The sequence below is a fragment of the Acinonyx jubatus genome, chromosome D3 (assembly GCF_027475565.1).
Source record: "Acinonyx jubatus isolate Ajub_Pintada_27869175 chromosome D3, VMU_Ajub_asm_v1.0, whole genome shotgun sequence".
Lineage (NCBI taxonomy): Eukaryota > Metazoa > Chordata > Mammalia > Carnivora > Felidae > Acinonyx > Acinonyx jubatus.
Window position 1 is genome coordinate 31,956,218 of NC_069392.1, and position 19,980 is coordinate 31,976,197.

General features: G+C 39.5%; 1 protein-coding gene across 8 annotated transcripts in view; it reads right to left on the bottom strand.

Annotated features, from left to right (window-relative positions):
- Window positions 1-19,980, bottom strand: part of LOC106989609 (piezo-type mechanosensitive ion channel component 2) — a 462,833-nt gene that overhangs the window by 50,317 nt on the left and 392,536 nt on the right. For 7 of the 8 annotated variants that reach the window (XR_008291831.1, XM_053206463.1, XM_053206461.1 and 4 more), the window contains 5 exons: window positions 18,372-18,461; window positions 16,189-16,310; window positions 15,030-15,101; window positions 10,315-10,421; window positions 4,790-4,904 (listed from right to left, as the gene is read on the bottom strand). Coding sequence is in view for 7 of the 8 variants with exons in the window: in XM_053206463.1 (XP_053062438.1) it covers window positions 4,790-4,904; window positions 10,315-10,421; window positions 15,030-15,101; window positions 16,189-16,310; window positions 18,372-18,461 (506 nt within the window). In the remaining variant the exon portion in view is untranslated. Of the gene's footprint in view, window positions 1-4,789; window positions 4,905-8,936; window positions 9,036-10,314; window positions 10,422-15,029; window positions 15,102-16,188; window positions 16,311-18,371; window positions 18,462-19,980 lie in introns of all 8 variants that reach the window. The other variant, XM_053206465.1, reaches the window with a different exon arrangement.

The window sequence follows — 19,980 nt, forward strand, 5'->3', positions numbered from 1 at the left end:
ATGACTAAATGATAATCCACTGGATAAACCCTGCCAGCTTCCCACTGTTGAATGGCCTATGAATTCCGGGTTTTTCTATTTTTAATAGTTGAAAAAAAACCCCAAAAGAACAATATTTTGGCGTGTGAAAATGATAGGAGATTCAGATTTTAGTGAACAGAACCACACCCATATGTTTACATATTGTCTGTGGCTACCTCTACCCTACACTGGCAGAGATGTGTTGCCATGGAGACTTAGGATCTGCGAAACTTAAATCATTTACTTCCTATCTGTCTCATTACAGAAAAAGTGTGCTGACTCCTGAGACATACCATTAATTTTTAATTTTGAGCACCTCGGGGTAATGTTACATATTTTAGTGTGTCACCCTATAAAACGGCATTATAGGGTTTCATTTTATTTCTTAGTCTTTTATTCCAGGCTATGGATGTCAGATCTAGCAAATGGAAATACGCGACACCTAGTTAAATCTGAATTTAAGAAAAACAACATTTTTTTTTTTTTTAGTGCAGGTCTCATACAATATGTCCACATTATACTTAAGCTAAAAAAATTATTTGTTGTTTATGTAAAAAAGAAAATCCAACTTTCACTGGGCCCCATGTATTTTATCTAATGGTACTAAAACCATTCACAATCTAACTTCAATTAATCTTTTCAAACTTACTTTCTATGCTGTTTTCCACTACTCTGTTTCACATCCTGTCTTTATCAACTAAGCTGACCTGCCCTTTAGTTTTCATACATGGACTTGCTTTCTTCTGGCAGGATGTCAGGCTCTATTAAAAGAGTTTTTCATGAAGCACTGTATTCCTTAACACTTCCAGCTGTAAGTTCTCCTTTTTCCTTCTAGTCCCACACTATTTTATCTGTGCTTAATTTTTTAAGTGAAACTCTGCACTTTCTACACCATAAGGGATTTTCCCCTATACTTGTGTTCCCCATTTGTCAAGATAGAGGGTCTGGAGCCAGGATGCCTGCATGAATTCCAGACCCATCTGGATGGCTGTGTGACCTGAGGCCAGTTTCTTCCCTCTCTGGTACCTCATTTCCTCATCTGTGGGACAAGGAGAGTAAAATGCCTTGGACTGTTGTAAGGACAAATGAGTTACTGCACAGAAAGCACTTATGGCAACACCTGGCACTTAGGAAGGTGTGCTTCCTCTGTCTGAAAGTAATCTGGAAGAGATGAGCCCCTCTACCAAAGAAGAAGGGGCTAAATAAATATTTATTAAAGAAATAAATAAACATCTATTTCAGTCCCGGTATCTTCTAATTATTGCTGTTTTCAATCTGAAGGTCAACATCTGCGCATGGAATAGTCGCCATGACACAGAGCAATGAGATATTTACAAGATGACTAAAAGACACATTTTTAGAGCCAGTCAATGAATTTTGTAAGCACAAGTGTCTGAAAAGAGCAAATACAAGTTTGGAAAAATAAATGGGGTAGTGAGGGGAACTTGCAGCACTAAATATTAAAACCTCTATAAGCTACTGAACTCAACAGATGACACTGACCCAGAGCTAGACAGTAGGATAGTGGATCAAAGTCCAGAGTCCAGCAACATACCAAAGAATAATTAGGAGCTTAATATTGACAAAAGTGGCATTTAAATTCACTCGGAAAAGGGAGGATCATGTAGTCAGCAGGGCTATAGCATAATTGCCTATCTATGTAAGAATAAACAAAGTAGATCTCTACTTCATGGAATAAAAATTCAACATGTAAATAGACTTGGGAGGAAATAAGGGAGACCATTTGTATTATATGTGGGGGAAAGACTTTCTTAAGCAACATGGAAACCTGGAAACTGCAAAAAGACATGGAGACCTCGTTGACATCACAAAAAATTAAAACTTGTTTAGATAATAGATACCATAAACAAAATCAAAAGATAAAAATTGGATGGGGAAACAAACTTGTAACACATGAAAAAAGGATACTATCCCTAACATATAAATAGTCCCTAAATTAATAAGGGCAAACAACCCAGTAGAATGATACTACAAAAAATGATAAAAATGTTTAAATCTTAGATTGGGAAGCAAAATGCCATGAAAAATAGAAAATAAAAAATGTTCAGTCGTATTAGTTAGGAAAGCTCAAATGAAACCAAAAGTCATTTGTCATCCCTAAGAAAGACCAACAGTAAAAAAAAAAAAAAAAGTAATAACGTCCTGTAGGGTAAGGGTACAGGGAAATGGACACTCCTATCCCTTACATGTAGGAGTATAAATTTCTAAAACCTTTTGGGAAACTAGATTAAAGTAAAAAAACAAGTCACACCCCCTAACTCAGAAATCCCACTTTTGATGACTTTTCTGTGGAAAGTCTGTGTTCTTTGTGGCTTTACACTACACACACACACACACATACACACACACACACACATTCACACCCACATGTATGTATGACTGTATGAATTTCTGTGCAAGAATATCTATGATAGCATTATTCATTGTGGCAAAAATTTGAAAGCAAACTTAATGTCCATTAGTGATGGAATAGTTGAATAAATTATGCATATCCATATTGTAGAGTATTTTGCAGCCATTAAAAAAAGGAGGATATAGTTTTATAAATACTTAATATGAGAAATGTTTATGATACATTGCTAATGATTACCCCAGAGTGATTTGTATAGCATGGATTCATTTTTGAAAGTAAACAAAGGAAATGGTGCCTGCATATTTACACACACACATAAGTAAGGACTGGAAATGAACACTACATATTCTGAGGCTTTGGCACCTGTGGGGGTGGGTTTCCAAGGGAGATTCTGCATCTAGCTCTTGACTGCTTACTTGTTACATTGGCTGTGTCTTCATGTTGTCTTTCAAACCAATAAAGTAAAATCAAATTAAAGCTACCAGAAGGTAGCAGGGGGCAGAATGGTCAAAAAGGAGACAGATTGTGCAGTTAGAGTTCCATTAGTAATTATGCTTTTCTTTGATTTTTGAATACATTTTTAATTTCACACAAAAAATCGATGTATATGTTCTTTGTAATGAATCAAAATATAACATAATCATACCACTTAATCTCAGTCTCCCCACTCCTCCCCCAGAAGTAACCACCGTTAGTAACTAATAAGTATTCTTCCTGATCTTTCTCTTGCATTTATACACCGTTATATGCATGCATTAAAAATGCAAAATACTGTCTTGAGGAACGCTGGTTTCCGTTGTTTCATAAATGGTTTCATAATGTGCTGCCATTTGTAACACAGTACTTTTCATTTAACAGTATGTCAAGTTTAAAGTACAGCTGACCCTTGAACAACCCAGGTTTGAACTGTGCAGGTCCATTTATACGTGGAGGTTTTTTTAAAAATAAATACAGTAAAGTTCTGCAAATATATTTTGTCTTCCTTATGATTTCCTGATAACATTTTCCTTTCTCTAGCTTACTCTATTGTTAGAATACAGTATATAACATATATAACATACAAAATGTGTGTTAATCGACTGTTTATGCTAGCAGTAAGCCTTCTGGTCAACAGTAGACTATTAGTTAAGTTTTGGGGAAGTTAAAAGTTATACAAAATTTTTGACTGTGTGAGGGTCAGTGCCCCAACCCCCACATTGTTCTAGGATCAGCTATAATCCATCTCACTTTTTTAACTACCGAATAGAATTTTATAATATATAGTAACATAATTTACTTGACTCTTCTTTATGTAGGCATTGAGAATGCTTCCGAGTTTTTGTTATTAACAAAACAAATGATGTTTGATAGGTATTCTTAGACATGGGTCCTTGTGCACATGTGCAGATATTGCTTCAAGTTGAACCACACATCTAGAAGAGGGATCGATCTGTAGTGGGAGATGGACATTTAACATTTTTACAGATATCAACACATTGCTGTTCAAAGGGGACTCTACGACACCGCTCGTCGTGTTATATGGGTTGTAACTCATACAAACACTTCTCTTCCCACTAACTCCAAATGGTGATGTTAACAAATTAACGAATGTTTGGGTTTTTCCCAATCCAATAGATAAAGCAACAAAAACAACAACAACAAAACAACAGTATGTCAAAATATGGGTTGTAGTTCTCCTATTAGTAGTGAATCTGAGCTCCTCTGTCTATTTCCGTTTCCTGATCTGTGAATTGTTTTTCACATCTATTCGTCTATTGGGTTGAACTTTTCTTTTACTGCTTCTTAGAAGTCCTTAATATATCCAGAATACTATTTCTTAGTCTGATATATATAATGCAACTATTTTTTCTGAGTGCCCCACTTGAACTTTCACTCCACTTTTGGTGCTTAGCTGTAGCTTGGAGTTTTTCCCCTCTTTAGAAATGTTTTCCTATCGTATGTTTTCAAATGTGATGTGGAATATGGCATTGGTAGTTACGTTCCATTTTTGGTTCCTGATACTGTGTTTTTCCTTTTCATCTTAATCAAACTTCCAAAGGTTTACCCATTTTACTAGTTTTTTCTAAGAACAGCTTTTCACTTAATGATAGATCTTGTCTTGTATTTCTTTTCTATAATTTAACATCTGTTTAAAACATTAATTCTTCCTTCTACTTTGAGTTTAATTTGTTCCTCTCTCTCTTATTTTATAAAATGTACCTTAACTTAAATTTACATTTTTATTTATTCCAAGGGTCAGACACAAGCAACGAAGGACAAGTAGAACTCTGTGCATTCCTCAGAATGTAAGAATGTCATTCCTCCAAAGCTTCTGTCCTTTGTGGTTCCCTTTGGGATCCCAGGGCCACAGGGACAGAGAGTGCTGGCTGGGCCCTGCGCTCACTCAACACTCACCATCCCCAGATCCTTTTCTCCTTCTTTTCTGTTCTTCTCTTGCAGACCTTTTTTTCTCTTTGCGCCTCTGTCGGAGTGCTGTTTTAGGGTCCGTGATCCAGGCTTGATAAACAAACTGAAGGGAGAAAATTAAATTATTTTCTGCCTTTTTAATATTTAAATGAAAAGAAAAGGGACCAACACCAAGCTTCCTGACTTTTGGAAATATATACATATTTTTCTGCCAGCACAAACTAAATCTTCTGCTCCCACATCCCTCAGTATTCTCAGTTGACCTGTGCTATTTCCATGATCATGAAATAAAATATGAAAACAGATGTTGTAGGAGTGTATTTCATTTGGTATCACAGTCAGGAGATACTTTGGGTGACCATCATTCCCCCCAAGTCCCCATGTACCACTACCACTTGTGACAGTGACTGACTCTTTTGCATTACACACAATAGGAATAAGCTGGACCTCTTGCTAAGTGTCACTGGAGTGGTTTTCTCCCCTCACTAATAAACTTTGAGTCAAAAACAAAACATCGTTTACTCATTTACTTTGGGAAAAGAGTTTAGTACATCTGATGCTCTCCCTTGTGAAAAACAGCTATGACCAGCAACTTGAGAAAGGGTTCTGTAGACGGATTAGTATTTGGAGAGGAAAAATGAGTGCGCTATTAAGGTTACAGAGTTATTCCAGAATGTTCTGGAAGGAAAACTGTGGTGACCTTGGTTGCCTTTTGTCGTTTTCATTCAAGAGCTGAAAACGGTTACGTTAATATGATAAAACTGATAACCACCGCAGGGCAATGTTGAACAGTCCACCCACCAATAGTCTCCCAAATCATGCAGAAGGAACAAAAAGAAAACCCTGGTAAACAAAGTCAGCCATCTGTAATCACGAAGCCAAGCAGGCATGCTCCTCATGCACCCACAAAGCCACCTGGGTCTCAGGGAAGCTGGGTTTTCTATTATGATGTTCAAGTTGGAGGGCTGTTTTGTGGGGGCACTTTGTAAACCCAGACACTTTCACTGTACTCTGTATGACTTTCAGATTTCAGGAATCCTTGGAAAACACAGTGTAAACAAACCACAGGCATTGTGAGGTCAGTAAAAATAAAGAGGGACCCAACTTTTTGATGTACGGAAGTGTAAAAGTCATGGGTGACTAAGGAAGAGAATTTCTTTTTTCCCAATGGCAGAAATCTGAATCTAATGGCAACTAACACAAGTGTAACATCTGTATTGTTTCTGAATAATAATAAATCCAAGAGGCAAAAAAATAATCCCATTTTCTGCCAAAAATGTATTTTGAGAAATGAGCTGGCACTGGACAAAGAAGGACCACATGAAGGAATTTATGGTAGATGTTTACTAAGCATGCTACTTGGGAACTCTATCAAGAATATCTTTGGGGGTGCCTCGGTGGCCCAGTTGATTAAGTATCCAATTCTGGTTCAGGTCATGATCTCGTGGTTCGTGAATTCAAGACCCACGTTGGGCTCTGTGCTGACAGCTCAGATCCTGGAGCCTGCTTCGGATTCTGTGTCTCCCTCTCTCTCTCTGCCCCTCTCCTGTTCATGCTCTGTCTCTGTCTCTGTCTCTCTCTCAAAAATAAACATTAAAAAAAATTAAAAAAGAAGAAAGAATATCTTTGCCAAATATGTAAGTTCCCTTGCTTATTAAACCTGTCACCTACCAAAAAGAATATCTTTGAGTTTAGTAAATTAATAAGCAAACTTGCTTCCACAAAATATTGATTCTTTAAAAAAAATCTGAACTGCTAGATGCAAGAAATTTTCAGGTTTAAGAGCAACATACGGTGACATTTTCTTTAAAAAAAATGGGTTATGACCATATTGCTTTTAGATAATGCCAGAATCCCCAAGATAGAAAATAAAAGAGTAATTCAGGGTTTGTGAATGCATTAGGTATACAAGTTGGAGGAATTCTTTTATACTGGAGAAAAATGGGGAAGGAGGGTGAGAAGGAGAGAGACAAGGGTCACTTAGGACAGAATTGCAGAACTCTTGTAGATGGGGGAGTATCATTAGGATTTTGCCTCATTGGGGCACCTGGGTGGCTCCGTTGGTTAAGCGTCAGACTCTTGATTTGGGCTTGGGTCATGACCTCATGGTTTGTGAGTTTGAGCCCCTGCATCAGGTCTGTGCTTGGGATTCTCTCTCTTCCTCTCTCTGCCCTTACCCCACTTTTTCTCTCCCTCTACTTTTCTCTCAGAATAAATAAACATAAAAAAAATTAAAAAAAAAAAGATTTTGCCTTATTAAAAGGAAACTCCTGGTTCTACCTATAATTCCAAAAGATGAAGCTGTCTCACTAAGATGAGAATTTACATAATTCAAAGAAGAGGGAAAAAGAGAGGGGAAGAAAATCTTATGAGGAGTCCCTACTTGTAGGTAAATTATCTTAATGTTGACGTTTGGAGCTACAAACTCGGTATAGTGCCAGGAACATTTGATAGAGGGTCAGTCTGTTTCAGGAAATGGTGATGACAAAGTAGGAGGAAAAATCCCAATTCTTATTGAGTGGAGAAATGGAAGTTTCTTACTGAAACTTCTCAATTCTCACATTGCAGCCATAACCACTGTTCAAGTTCATGGGACACCCACACCACTAACCATAAGTACAAAAAATACAAGAAAATGTCCATAAATGACCTTTGGTTTCTTCAAATTGCCATTATTAGTCTGTATTCTCAACATTATCTTAAATTCTAGTTACTTATTTATTTATTCATTCATTCATTCATTTATTCACTCACTTACTTTATCTTAAATTTTATCTTAAGTCTTATCATATGATTTTTATCTTAAGCTTATCTTACCTAGTAGGGGGGGAAATGAGATTCATTTTCCTGAAAATGTACTATGCAAAAAGCATTTAATTTTTCAAACAGGAGAGGACTTTATTGAAGCGAATGGAGATCCTTAACGGAAATTGGTTAAATTTAATAAACTGTCCTTTGATTCATGTGTAACCCAGGACTTTCTTTATGTTGTCTGAAAGAAGTTGTTTTGTTTCTTGTTTTTGTTTTTAAAGTAAGACGGGGATAATTACATTGCAATCTTTCATATAAATTCTTAAATATGAATGGAGAGACTTATATGGTAGTCATAAAAGAGAAAAGAAAAAGAATCTTAGGGAAGTTAAAACATAGAATATTAAACTAGCAATCAGAACGCTGGCATTTTAAAGATGGGAGGAACCTAGAAGCTTAGACCCTCCTATTCAAGATAGACCCCCAGCTGTCTGTCCCCTGGGAGTTTGAGAGAAATACAGAATTTCAAGGACCTGCTTAATTTCCATAACCTGCATTTAAATAAGGTCCCAGGTAAAATGGGAGAAGCACTGGTCCCCCTCACTATCCAAACATTTGCTAAACACATGAGCATAAAGACCTGAGAGTTTAAGTGCCTGCCCAGACTAAGTGCACAGAACCAGCTTTCTATAAAGTACATGAACAGTAATTCAATATTTATGATTTTCAGTAATGGGTGGCTACCGCCCAGGTAGCTGGATACTTTCTGCTGTGCATTAGATTAATTGACAAATAGCCTCTTCGCAGTTTATCCTGCACTCTCTCTGGTGACATGGGCGTGAGAAACTCCACAGACCGTACATGGCAGCACGGTCTTGTGAGGAATTGTACCAAAGGCAGGAGAGTAAAACGGAAGACGATATCCGATTGAGGGTAGATGGAGACTTGAAAGGGAAGCCAACAAGAACGTGGAGAAAAATGAGTCTTCTATTACCTTGGTCATAATTTTACCAGCTTTCTGAGAACGATTATCACACATTTTACACATCATGACTGACGCATGCAACCAGATGTGACCCTTTTCAAATGAGATGTGACGTAGGCCAAACTACAAGAAGGACAGAGTAGATACGTATCTGCATTTTCTCTCTCTATGTCTCGATAGGCTCTTGTGTCAACTGAAGAACAAGAATGAAATAGTAAGAAATTTGGCTTCTCAAAACTCTCCTTGGAAATGTTTCCCTAATATTTTAAGTTCTTATACTTCCTCCGTTGTATGACCTATAGAGCAGGGAAAATGCAGATGGAGGCGACAGGGATCTGCTCGTCTAAATTTCTACAGAGCGGAGGGTCACACACCACACGTCAGTGAAACATCAAATACCTTTGCAGCTCTGATTAAATACTGAAGAATAGTTTTGGGAAGTTTAATGACAGACTTTGGCAAGGCTAAAATGGCCGACGCAAACTTCCCAATAGCTCTCTACAAAGAAGGACAAAGCGAGAGTGATTAGTAGAAAAACATCAAAGACTAACAATTTTACATATGACGTCAGTATGAATTTGTCTCTACAGTTACATCAGCGAGCTTAAAACGTGCCCCATCACTGAAGCTGGAACAAATGTGCTTTGCTTGTCGGTTCGGAATAGGAAAATAGTCAGCCATTGCATGTAATCCATAAACACGGTGAGGAATGTTCTCTTCTTGGCTGAATGAGTGATGGTTATAAGGAAACTCATGAGAATAAAGATACACACGTCAGGTCATCGGTATTTGACGAGCCAGCCACACGCACAGACACCACCTTTAAGAGACACAACTCAAGTAGCGATGGGGCCACTGAGGAAGCATCAGAGCAAGGTGGCTCCATAAGTAATTTAGTGCTTCAATGTCGTTGGGAATACAGGGGTGGATGTAACCCTGCAGCTTGAGGAGACCCGGTCAGCAGAGTGACAATGACCTTTTCATGGACACATCATGCGGCTTGATGGGTATCGCTCCATATGTCTTGGATTGTAATGAACGGGAAAGAACAGTCCTCACAAGTGACTCTTTGGTAAAAGAAATATATGCCAAGCTTTCACCCCATGTGTAACTCTACTGACAAGTCCTCATCGCTAACAAGCATTGCTTAGACAATCACTGGGTACACCATATTAGGCTGGTGAGCTATGTCACCAAGAATGAGGTGGCACATTCTGAAAAGGAAAGGCAGCTAAGATGAAAAAATCAGGACTGTGCTGGCTGTTTTCATGACTGCAGTACAGTCTCAAACCTTTGACAACACAAATGAAATGGATTTGCAAAATCTGAGGTAACATGGAAGTGGCCGTTGGTTTCAAAACAAAGCAAGTGCTTTATTTTTATGATCAACTATTTCACGTCTCAAAATGGGAAGTCTGCTCAAGCAATCCAGAGCAATGCCAGAGAAGTCTTCTTCACCTTCTACTTGTAACAGAAAAATAAAGTTCACCCAGGGAAGCTTTATTTTTGGTTTATAGCATCAGAAGGGTTTTTGATGCACGGGAGCAAACACCTGGTGGGAACAGTGTTCTTGAATGGCAGGAATTACACCGACGCTGAGGGCAAGCAGCGTTATAGTTTAATGAGGGATGGATGATTTCAGGTGGAAATTAGAAGCTTCTGGAAGCTATAACACATGTGAACATGGCAGAAGAAGTCTAGGCCTGCATTCAAGGTCTGTCGGAAAGAAAAGCCCTTCAACCAGCAAAGGGCATGGTTTTCCCAACCCCAGAATTACCTGGAAAGCGGACCTTCTTGGAGGTTCTTCATCTTCCTTTTTCAGTTCTTCCTCTTCCTCCTCTTCACTATCCGTTTCAAACAAATAATAATCTCCACTCCTGACCACTAAGCAAAACAAAATATTTACTTATTTCTTGCAAGAGAGATGAGATCATTAAGGGCTTATTAGTGAACTGCCCCCCCACCGATATACACATTGTCCACAAAAGACCAGCAAGAGATGTTGGCAGGGGGGGAAAAACAAGAGATGAAGAGAACTCATTCTGGGCTAACACTACATGGTGTTGGTGTGGCCGGGTCTACAGAGCATGAGGCCTTGTCTATGCCATGTAAGAAAACTGGCCACTGCTGGGTTTATCTGATACTCTCTTCCTTCTTCGTTGTAAATTTTACACAGATAACACCGGATCAACTCTGCAGCAACCAGTTTTGTTACCAAGATGGCCAAAATAGTGGATGGAAAACGGTTACAGTTTCACAACTCAGACCAGTCGGCAATTTGGGTCCTTTAGACGAGGCCAAAGTGAAGTAGAGGATTTGGTGTTGTCTGAATGGGTCCGGCGTGTGGTAGAGACGCCAATTAGGCTGATTCAGGACCAAGAATCGGCATCACTGACTTCGACTTCACTTTACACTTTGCAGACCTGGCTGCTCCGCATGTGACACAGGGGACAGAGCATACATGGCAAGACATTTGAAAGAGTTAAACAAACACAAAAAACATTCCCCCGCCCCCCCCCCCCCCCCCCCCCCCACACACAACACACACACGCGTTGCCACAAGGAGGAAATGGGCAGGTAACATTAAAAAAACAAAACAAAACAAAAAAACCAACTACAAAAACAGCACCACCACCACCACTCTGGCTGTTTCTACAAGTAGCACAGGACAGACTGAGGCACGGCAGACATGGCCAATATGGTTTAGCGCTGTTGGGCTTCTGGTCAACAAGGAACTCCAGCTGCTCACTGAAATGTGAGGAGAACCATACTGACCAGAAGACACAAAGCACAGACAGTCTGGATAGTCCGTGCCTTGCCTTGCCTGATCTTCTCCCTGCAAGAACATATTGCTGTGTTAAAAGGAGCAGAGGAAGCTGAAATGTCCAGAGACTTAAAGAAATTTGAGAATCCCATCTTTGTCGGCTTGAGCGTTATGTTAAGTTTATCAGAGAAAAGAGACCCAGTGTACGTATTGCCAATGCTACAAGAACTGTACCATCATTGCGGGGGAAAAACATAGTAGCACTTTCAAGGTACATTCAAGTTTTCAAATGCTGAGGTGTCTTTTGGACGACATAACATGATGTCTTCCGTGATCTTTTGGATTCGTGCGTTGTAAGGCAATGGAACACCGTGGCTTGTTTAAAACTAGTTGCGTGACCATCACTAAACATGGCCAGAAGGAGGTAATTTTGCCCAACGGTTTCAGACCGTATCTGAAGCCTCCATCCGTGAAGTTGCACACGGAATGAATTGGGCCTTATATCCTTGAACAGAAGCACTGTAGTTTGTTATTTTTATTTTGAAGAAAGAACCAGGCCCAGAGTACTGGGTCCAGGCCTGAGGGAATAAATGCAATACAACAGAAGGTAAGAATAAGCAAGAACAAACCAAAGTCACAGCATTACGTTTGACAGTGAGGAAGACCATTAAAGTAATGCCTTCAAGTAAGCTCAGACATTTGCAGGAAAGTTACATGGACTCTATGTCACATGGTCATTTGGTAAAAAACAGAGTATTACAGGATTGAGCATTTTACCCTCATTATAGGCTCTAAAATCAACAATAGCTTCAACTGTATTCAATCATACCTTCTGTGACTTTTACTTGTGTGGACACAGTGAGCCCAAACGGTTTTCTTCTCAAGCAGTCACAACATCGATTTGATCATTTTAAAAAAACAAACTATCAATTTGTATGCGAGAAGTAGAATTGACACGTTAAAACAAAGAAGGAAATGCTTAGGAAAATCCCCTATTCGTTTATGAAATGTTACTGAGATAAAAGTACGAAAACAACAGAGAGTGTTTTCTTCGGTGCTATCTGCTAATAATATGGAGAGAAGCTCTTACATACACATTTGTTAGTTCAGAGAGCGATCCTGCCCCCAGCCTGTGTCCAGAAACATGTGGATATTGATGTGATTGCTGAACTGAGTGCGAAAATAGCTTTTAAAACCTACCACCTGTATCCCCAGAAGCCCGGACCTCTGTTTCAGATATTTAACAAGAGGAAGGTACTGAATTGGCATGGAGGCATACTACCTTGGAATGGAAGGTATCATTGAACAGCAATAATGCAATCGCATGTGTACACATAGGTATGGAAGTGGAAGATTGGCCACCTACAGACTATGTTAAGATCTTGACTGCTTGCCAGTATTATGAACAACTTGGCCATATCACTGTATCATCTGTAGACTTACACAAGGGTATTCAACTACATGTATTCTCACACTCCGCACCTGTAAGGAACCATCTAGGCAAAAGCCCAGTGACTCAAGAGATTGAAATAAGGGCTTTTAATAAAGTGCTTCCAGATCTAAAGATAACTTTTGGAACTCATGGCCTAAGAAATAATCCACAGAGTCATTCCTTTCCTTTTCTCATGAGCTGGTAAAAGGAAATGTATTTTGCGGAAAAATTTTAACACCACGGTCAGAATCTGATTCCAAACCATGAATTACACACATTCCTGCATTATTGCACCAAGAGGTATTGTAACAAGGCACATTTAATTTAATACCAGTCTTCAAGAACTTGATATAATGAGGGTGAAATGAATCAGAAAACTAAAGTCAATAACCTTCATAAGCAGTTCTTTTTCAGTTATTACCAACTTGTAAGATGATTATCGAAGACCATATCCAATTCCTTCCAAAATTCAACGTTTAGACGAGAAAAGGAAAGACAACTACAATTGCAACGGGAATTTACCCCAGGTGAGAGAGAAAACATTCAGTAGGACACAATGTCGAAATGGATAGGTCTGTCTAAACTAGCAAAGGGCCCTTTACAAACAGAAAGATAAGCACAGTTTTCTTGTGACTTGATAGAAACAGGCTTACAGTGTGTTGCATTACTGGATCGTTAGCATGACGAACATGCCAATGAACAAAAGATTCAAGAGTCACACAGAATTTCGATGTGAATCTTTGTCTTTTGACTTGGCAGCAGGTGAAACAAAACTCATTGAAAGTCATGTTTTTTTTTTTTTTCCCTCACATAATGCTATAAATTCAATGTTTGGGATTAAATTTAGTATCATTCAGGCATGTTGAGCAAATTTTGAATTAATACTTCCTTAAATCGGCTTGCTGATTTTAGAAAGTTAATTTTGGGGCGAGAGAAGCCAACACTATATCTCAGAGACACGAAGAATCAGGCACGGCAAAACATTCTGATCAACTTGATTTTCTAGTGATTCTGAAGATCCCGTCAGTAGAGTCTGTCCCACCATCGTGCGACACTGTGGGCCTCAGTGATAGTCCCTGTCTGATCACGTTAGCTGAAGTTATTAAGCCACAGGATAAGGCATAAAGGCCTGAAGGTATTATTAGTAATTTGCAACATAATGAATAATTATTCAATATTTGAACAAACGCAAGGAAGGTCAGACTGAAATGGATCATTCCATTCTAAGACCGTCCACTGGCCAATCGTGAGTGATATTTCCTTTGCTAAGCAGAACAAATATAGCCACTGAGTTCCATAAATTCCTCATCCCTTTTTTCCTGTTTTTAAAGTTTATTTATTTTGAGAGAGAGAGGAAGAGAGATCAATAGCAGGGGAGGGGCAGAGAGAGAGGGAGGGACAGAATCCCAAGCAGGCTCCCCATTCTGCACTGAGTCTGACACAGGGCTCGATCCCACGACTGTGAAATCATGACCACGACTGAGATCATGACCTGAGCTGAAATCAACAGTTGGAGGATGCTTAACCAACTGAGCCACCCAGGCGCCACCCCCCTCATTTCTTTTAATGATCAGGAGGGAAACTTTAATTCTATGTGGCCATGAAGCTCTGCTTTTCAAAAACTGTTGTCCACCTCTGCTCTGAACTGGTCATGGCTGGTGGCTCTACAGCCACGCCACATGCTAGGCTTCGAATGTGGAATGTAGTACGAGAGCCTTTTGAAACTGGGGCAGAGGCAGAATGAGAAAGTGAACACATTTTAAGTTAGCCTCACCTTTATATTCAATAAATTGCCAAAAGACCTTACATGCAAATAAAATCAAAACTCTGGGAAGAAGGGGGAGGAGAGACTCATCATCATCCACGCCTAGTGCCTTACAAAGAGGGTCACAAACACTTTGAACTTAATGAGTATCCTCCCAGGGGGAGCCAAAACTCATGTTCAATAAGGGTTTTCAGTTACAAGACAAATACGTATCAGCAGAGCTCTGGACCTCAGAATTAGATAAAAAGGTAGCAATTCTTCGCTTTCTGAGCCTCTAGGATGCTCAGGCATGTGTCAGCCACATGTGGGGCTTTCTTCAGACAGCATGGTAATCAGCTGATTTCTCTGGAAGGTTCCATCACCAGGGCCCAGAGACCCATTTCCATGAAAATTTTCCTACACTCTGACCCCCTATCAAGTCACAAGGATCAAACCATGCATGGAACACACAGGTCATGGGGATGCCTGAATTCTGGTCAAGGATATAAGGGTTAGAATCGATGAAATTGTAAGAGGATCAAGAAAACCTACTGGAAGCATGATCAACCCAAGGCCGCCACCACTGCTTTTTTTTGCCCTTGGCTTTCTGTTTGTCTGCTTCTCCTAAAATAAAATATGTCCAAATATTAATTCTTATGAAGTGAGAAAACAAATTTTGAAAACCACGCTTTAACAACTCAAATGTCAAAATCTAGGTAAGTTGCAAAAGTACATCAGACGTCAGGGAAAGAAACTATATCAAATCTGAAATGTTTACACGCATGAGCAGGCGATTTCACAAGGCAAATACTAAGCGTTCTATGAACATTATGCCACATTTTTGCTTTCTTTTTAGTAATAGAGTGCATATAAAGAAATATAAAAAAGAAGGTTAGCTCTCAAAAAGGCATCGCACATTGAATTTTCCGGTGAATTAACAGAAAAGAAGCATCACCTAAACTTTATAAAACAATATAGTGGCAGATAATTTGTGAAGATGCATATATTCCAATAACCAGGAGTTTCCTTGTGATTATTTTCATGCATGGTTGGAAAAACACAAATTTATTGGTTATTAAATAGGTGCTATATATTAGAAAACACCATGTATTATTTTGCCATTCCCCTTCAAATAGAAAAGCATGCAAACTTCTATTAGAAGACCTTTTAAACTTAATTGGATATAGTAAATCTGCAGATATACTACAGATATCATAATGTATATTTCATTTTAGACTTCATTGGAACAGACAATAATTGAAGGATACTTAACTACCATTATTCAGATACCACATAAAATATGCATACATATTTCATTTTTGTATAACATTTATAGAAATCAAAGACAACAATAGACTGTGTACCTAAAATATCTAAAATATTTTCCCTAAAGGAATAAATTAAGCAAATTCATTCTCATTTTCTTCAGAAACACATCTCTGTGAGACAGAAGCTAGGCTATGTGTTGATTAAAGTCATTGTGCTGAAGAAGAGATACTCATAAAGTCACGGAGTCATTACATATGTACTTTGTGAAATAAATACATGTATCCCACTCACAATCAGAAGGTAAAACTTGCTGAGTTAAAAAAAAATACAAACATGCATAATACCGGCAGAGTAAAAGTAATGTTATTTTACAGCCCTAGCCCTTATCATGCTATTATTCAATGCCAAGCTACTTGAACAAGAGGGAAACGTCTCGACATACTTTCGTCATCCTCTTCAGAGAGTTTTTGGATGTCTTGGCCTTCCCCTGATTCCTGGGTCAAGCTCAGCATCCTCTCCTTACCCTTTTTGTATTTCTGTTGCCTGGCTTTGATGCGATCCATCCTATAAGATAAAGTAGCAGCAGCAATGCCAAGAACACACCCACAGTTACCACATGATCAGTTTGGGTTTCCACTTGTATGTATGTGGGTAAAATCACAAAGTGGTCAATATTTGGGACTTTTGAATGGTTTTTTTTTTTATTGGCAACAAGCATCTTCTTGGGGGACAATATATACATGTCTACACACACACATATATATATGTATGTATACATATATGTATGTATATAGCTGTGTCTCCCCACATCTCCCTGTTATTTTGCTCTACATAGATGCTGGTCTTAATAATATGATCACAATTATGCTAAAGTTTGGTACACAGTACTTTATGTCCACATACACCTTGTACCAAAGGCATTTTGAACACACTAGATGATGAAATGGAAGTCCTTTATTCTTCCAGATTTTGCAATTTTTAAAAATTGATACCTGTGTATCTCACATAGTTGTGAAAATCAAATGAAAAGGTATGTAAGTGTGAGGACTATTTTGTAAAAAGCATGTTGCTCTTCAGATTCTCTTAAGTATTCTATCAGACCACGTGACTCTTCTCTATCTCAAATCTAATCTCCTATTGGTTCTGGAAAAATGTATTATTGCATCTTTAATTACTGAGTTAGAGCCTTTTATTTTGCCTGCTTAATTGGGGAGTCCAACTATTCAGAAACTGCAGTGCTGAACTCTGTTTCCCAGACCTGTCCTCCTGCGGTGTTTCAGTTCTTAAGTTTCTTAAAATTCTGGATACGTTGCTCAAGTTTTTAAGCTGATTTCTGCTTCCTGCAACTTATACAGCACTTTTAGCTTCTCTTTGGCAATGATCATTACCTACCTTCTTTTATATTCTGACTTTCTGTCACTTAAGAGGATGCATTCTTAAAGCAAATGGAAAAATTCAGTGAAGTGAATGATAGTAACAGGTTTCCCCTATGGGTAATTAGGAACTCATTCTACATGTGGGTCCAAATTTATTATTTCTCTGACCTGATGACTAGAGACCACAAGGGCAACAGTTATACCATAACTGTTTATATGACACTTTATGTAACTCATATCGTCAATTGTGGAATAAGCCAGGCAATGGGATGGTGTAAGTTATGCTAGCAAACATTTTTGCATGGGGAAAGGAGCTGGGAAATGAGGTCATAAGGGAATTAAGTAGTCTCAGCAAACTTGGGGGATTTTCCTGGTGGGCTGATGGAGTCTCCACTTTCCTGGAGAAAGTGGCTAGGTTTAGAATTCCGTGGCCATCAGCTCTTAAACCTGCCCCTCAAATGAAGAGCTACTGATCCTCGGAAGTGACATTTACTGCTGAAAATTTCACTCCAAGAAAATTCTTTTCAAGGGATCATTTAAAAATTAACTAATTAATTTTAAAAAGAAATTCTCAAAGCTCTTGAGTGGAGTCAGTCCCTTACTCGACTTCCCCAGAACGCTGCAGCAGAAAACAAGCTCTTGAAGCAAACACAGGGAAACGGGGGTTGTATTTCTAGTACTGCCTCTAGTTTGTTGGGGATTTTAAGTCATCTAATGTCATGGGTCAACAGTTTCTTCCCAAAGAGACTGTATCATACTATCTTTAGAGATCCTTCCAAAGCTAGGACTCTGCATTTATTCCTTTAATCCACAGATATAATGAACATTTGCTCCACCTCAATGGTACTGGCAAAGGCCCTGTCTCATTCATGAACTCTTTTCATCTTTATAAAAACCCAGATATGATTGTGAGCCCTAATTTCAACAAAAAGTTGAAATTCAGAGAATCTGAACGATGTGCTCATGGCGCCAGAGTAAGCAGCTGAACCAAGACTTGACATTGGTCTTATCCACCATGGCTCCCCTTTCTACCACGCTGCAGCCATCTTTCTTTTAAATTACTTCCATTTTCAGTCCAGTGAGCATAAGCTACTGCCATGACACAGAGCAAATACCCAGAAGTTGTAAAAGTTAACACAAATGGGTTTTTCAGGGGATTAAGGGTACCTGGGAGTGGAGAGCCAGCCCAACAGGATCAGGCAAACCAAAATTAAAAGGAAAGGAGAAGAGTGAAATAAAGCCTTCTTACTGCCTCTTCAGTTGATCCATTGATTTTTTCTCTTCCTCAATTCTTGCCTTTACGGCCTTTACAATTGTGGCCTGGAAAAGTTCAGCCCCTCTAGAGAAAAATCAGAAATAGAGAAAAAAATCAGTATTTCTATCCTTTTTACTTACCTTCCCCTGAAAATGATTATGAGGATTAGAAAACATTTCTTTTTAGGTCATTAACTGGATTCTTCTGGCTGGCAATGGGAGTCTCAAGAGCCCGTGCAGAGGCCCCTTCCCAGTGGATGAACACGGCACAGCCACCCGCGGGAGGGAGTGGGCCTACTCACAACCACAGAAGATCAGTAAAACAAAACAAAACAAAACAAAACAAAACAAAACAAAACAAAACAAATGGTTTGTGTTTTTCAAGACATTGAAAAGAATGCATCCCTTCAAACCTGTCCCACTGAACCTCGTATCTTAGCGAAGCATTACTCACCTGACCTTATTATATATAGTTGCCCCATGAGGGACCATTTGCAAGGAGGAGTGAGTTCAGATTACTTTCCTACTCAATGAGCAGAAGCAGGTATGGAGTGAGTTGGGCTAAGGAAATAGGCGAAGCTGGAGTTCAAGCTCCATCACTGGCACGTTCTGTCTCCTGCCTCTTTGCCTCTCTGCTTCCCTCCTTCCAATCCCTCTGCCTGTTCTCACTTTTCAAGCCAACTTTGGGTCCTCCTAGATCTATTTCATCAACCTCTCTTAATATCTTCAACTCTGCTTCCACTGTCATCTGATCATATCCGCTTGGTAAATCCCAAGTCAGTAGGAACCCAGTGGTGTCCCAGCCCTGTGCTGGGGCTGTGGTCAGAGGTGCAGGACAGGCGTGACCGGGCACGTTATCTGCTGACTCCTCATGCGCCCTCGGAATTCTTCCCTACAGCAGCTATTTAAAACCCCTTCTACTTTTCTCGAATCTAGACTTCTGTCAAGGGCTCTTCACTCCTTGTTTCCTACTTCCCGAGAGAACGTAAGTCATGAGGCAATAGTTTGCTCAGCTGCCTCCCCCTAGCCTGCGGAAACTCTTTCCTGCAGTGACAGTGGGAAAGGTGACACTGTCGCCTACGGTCTGCCTGTGCACAAGTCCCTTCCCATCCCTGCAGCCAGAGTGGCTCCATCCTTCCCTTATTGCTCCGTTTCTGCATTCTCAGCCTTCTCACTGCCACTGAGTCCTCCTCACAAGCATGCCAACATGCTCACATCCTGTTAATCTTAGCAAATAAAAACCCATGCACACTCATAGTCTTCTATGTCCGTGCATGAATATCTCCCAGTCACTGTCCCTAAGCCTTTCCCTTCAACCTCAGCTCTCCCATGTTTGGCTCTGGTGCCCAGATGTTGAGGTCACCGATTTCCGTGTTCAATTTTCAGTCTTGTGTTTGTACATTCTGTCTGCTGAACGTCTGTTTTGAAACAGCCTTTCTCGGGCTCCAAGGGCACCATGCTCTCTTAGCTTCCTTTTCTCCTTTCTGGATCAGAGTTGCTGGTCTTCTCTGCCCATCTCTTAAGTGTGGATGCTCCCCAGGGCCATCTTCTCATTCACATTCCCTCCAACCACTCACCTGCTCTAATCCCATATGGGTCATGAG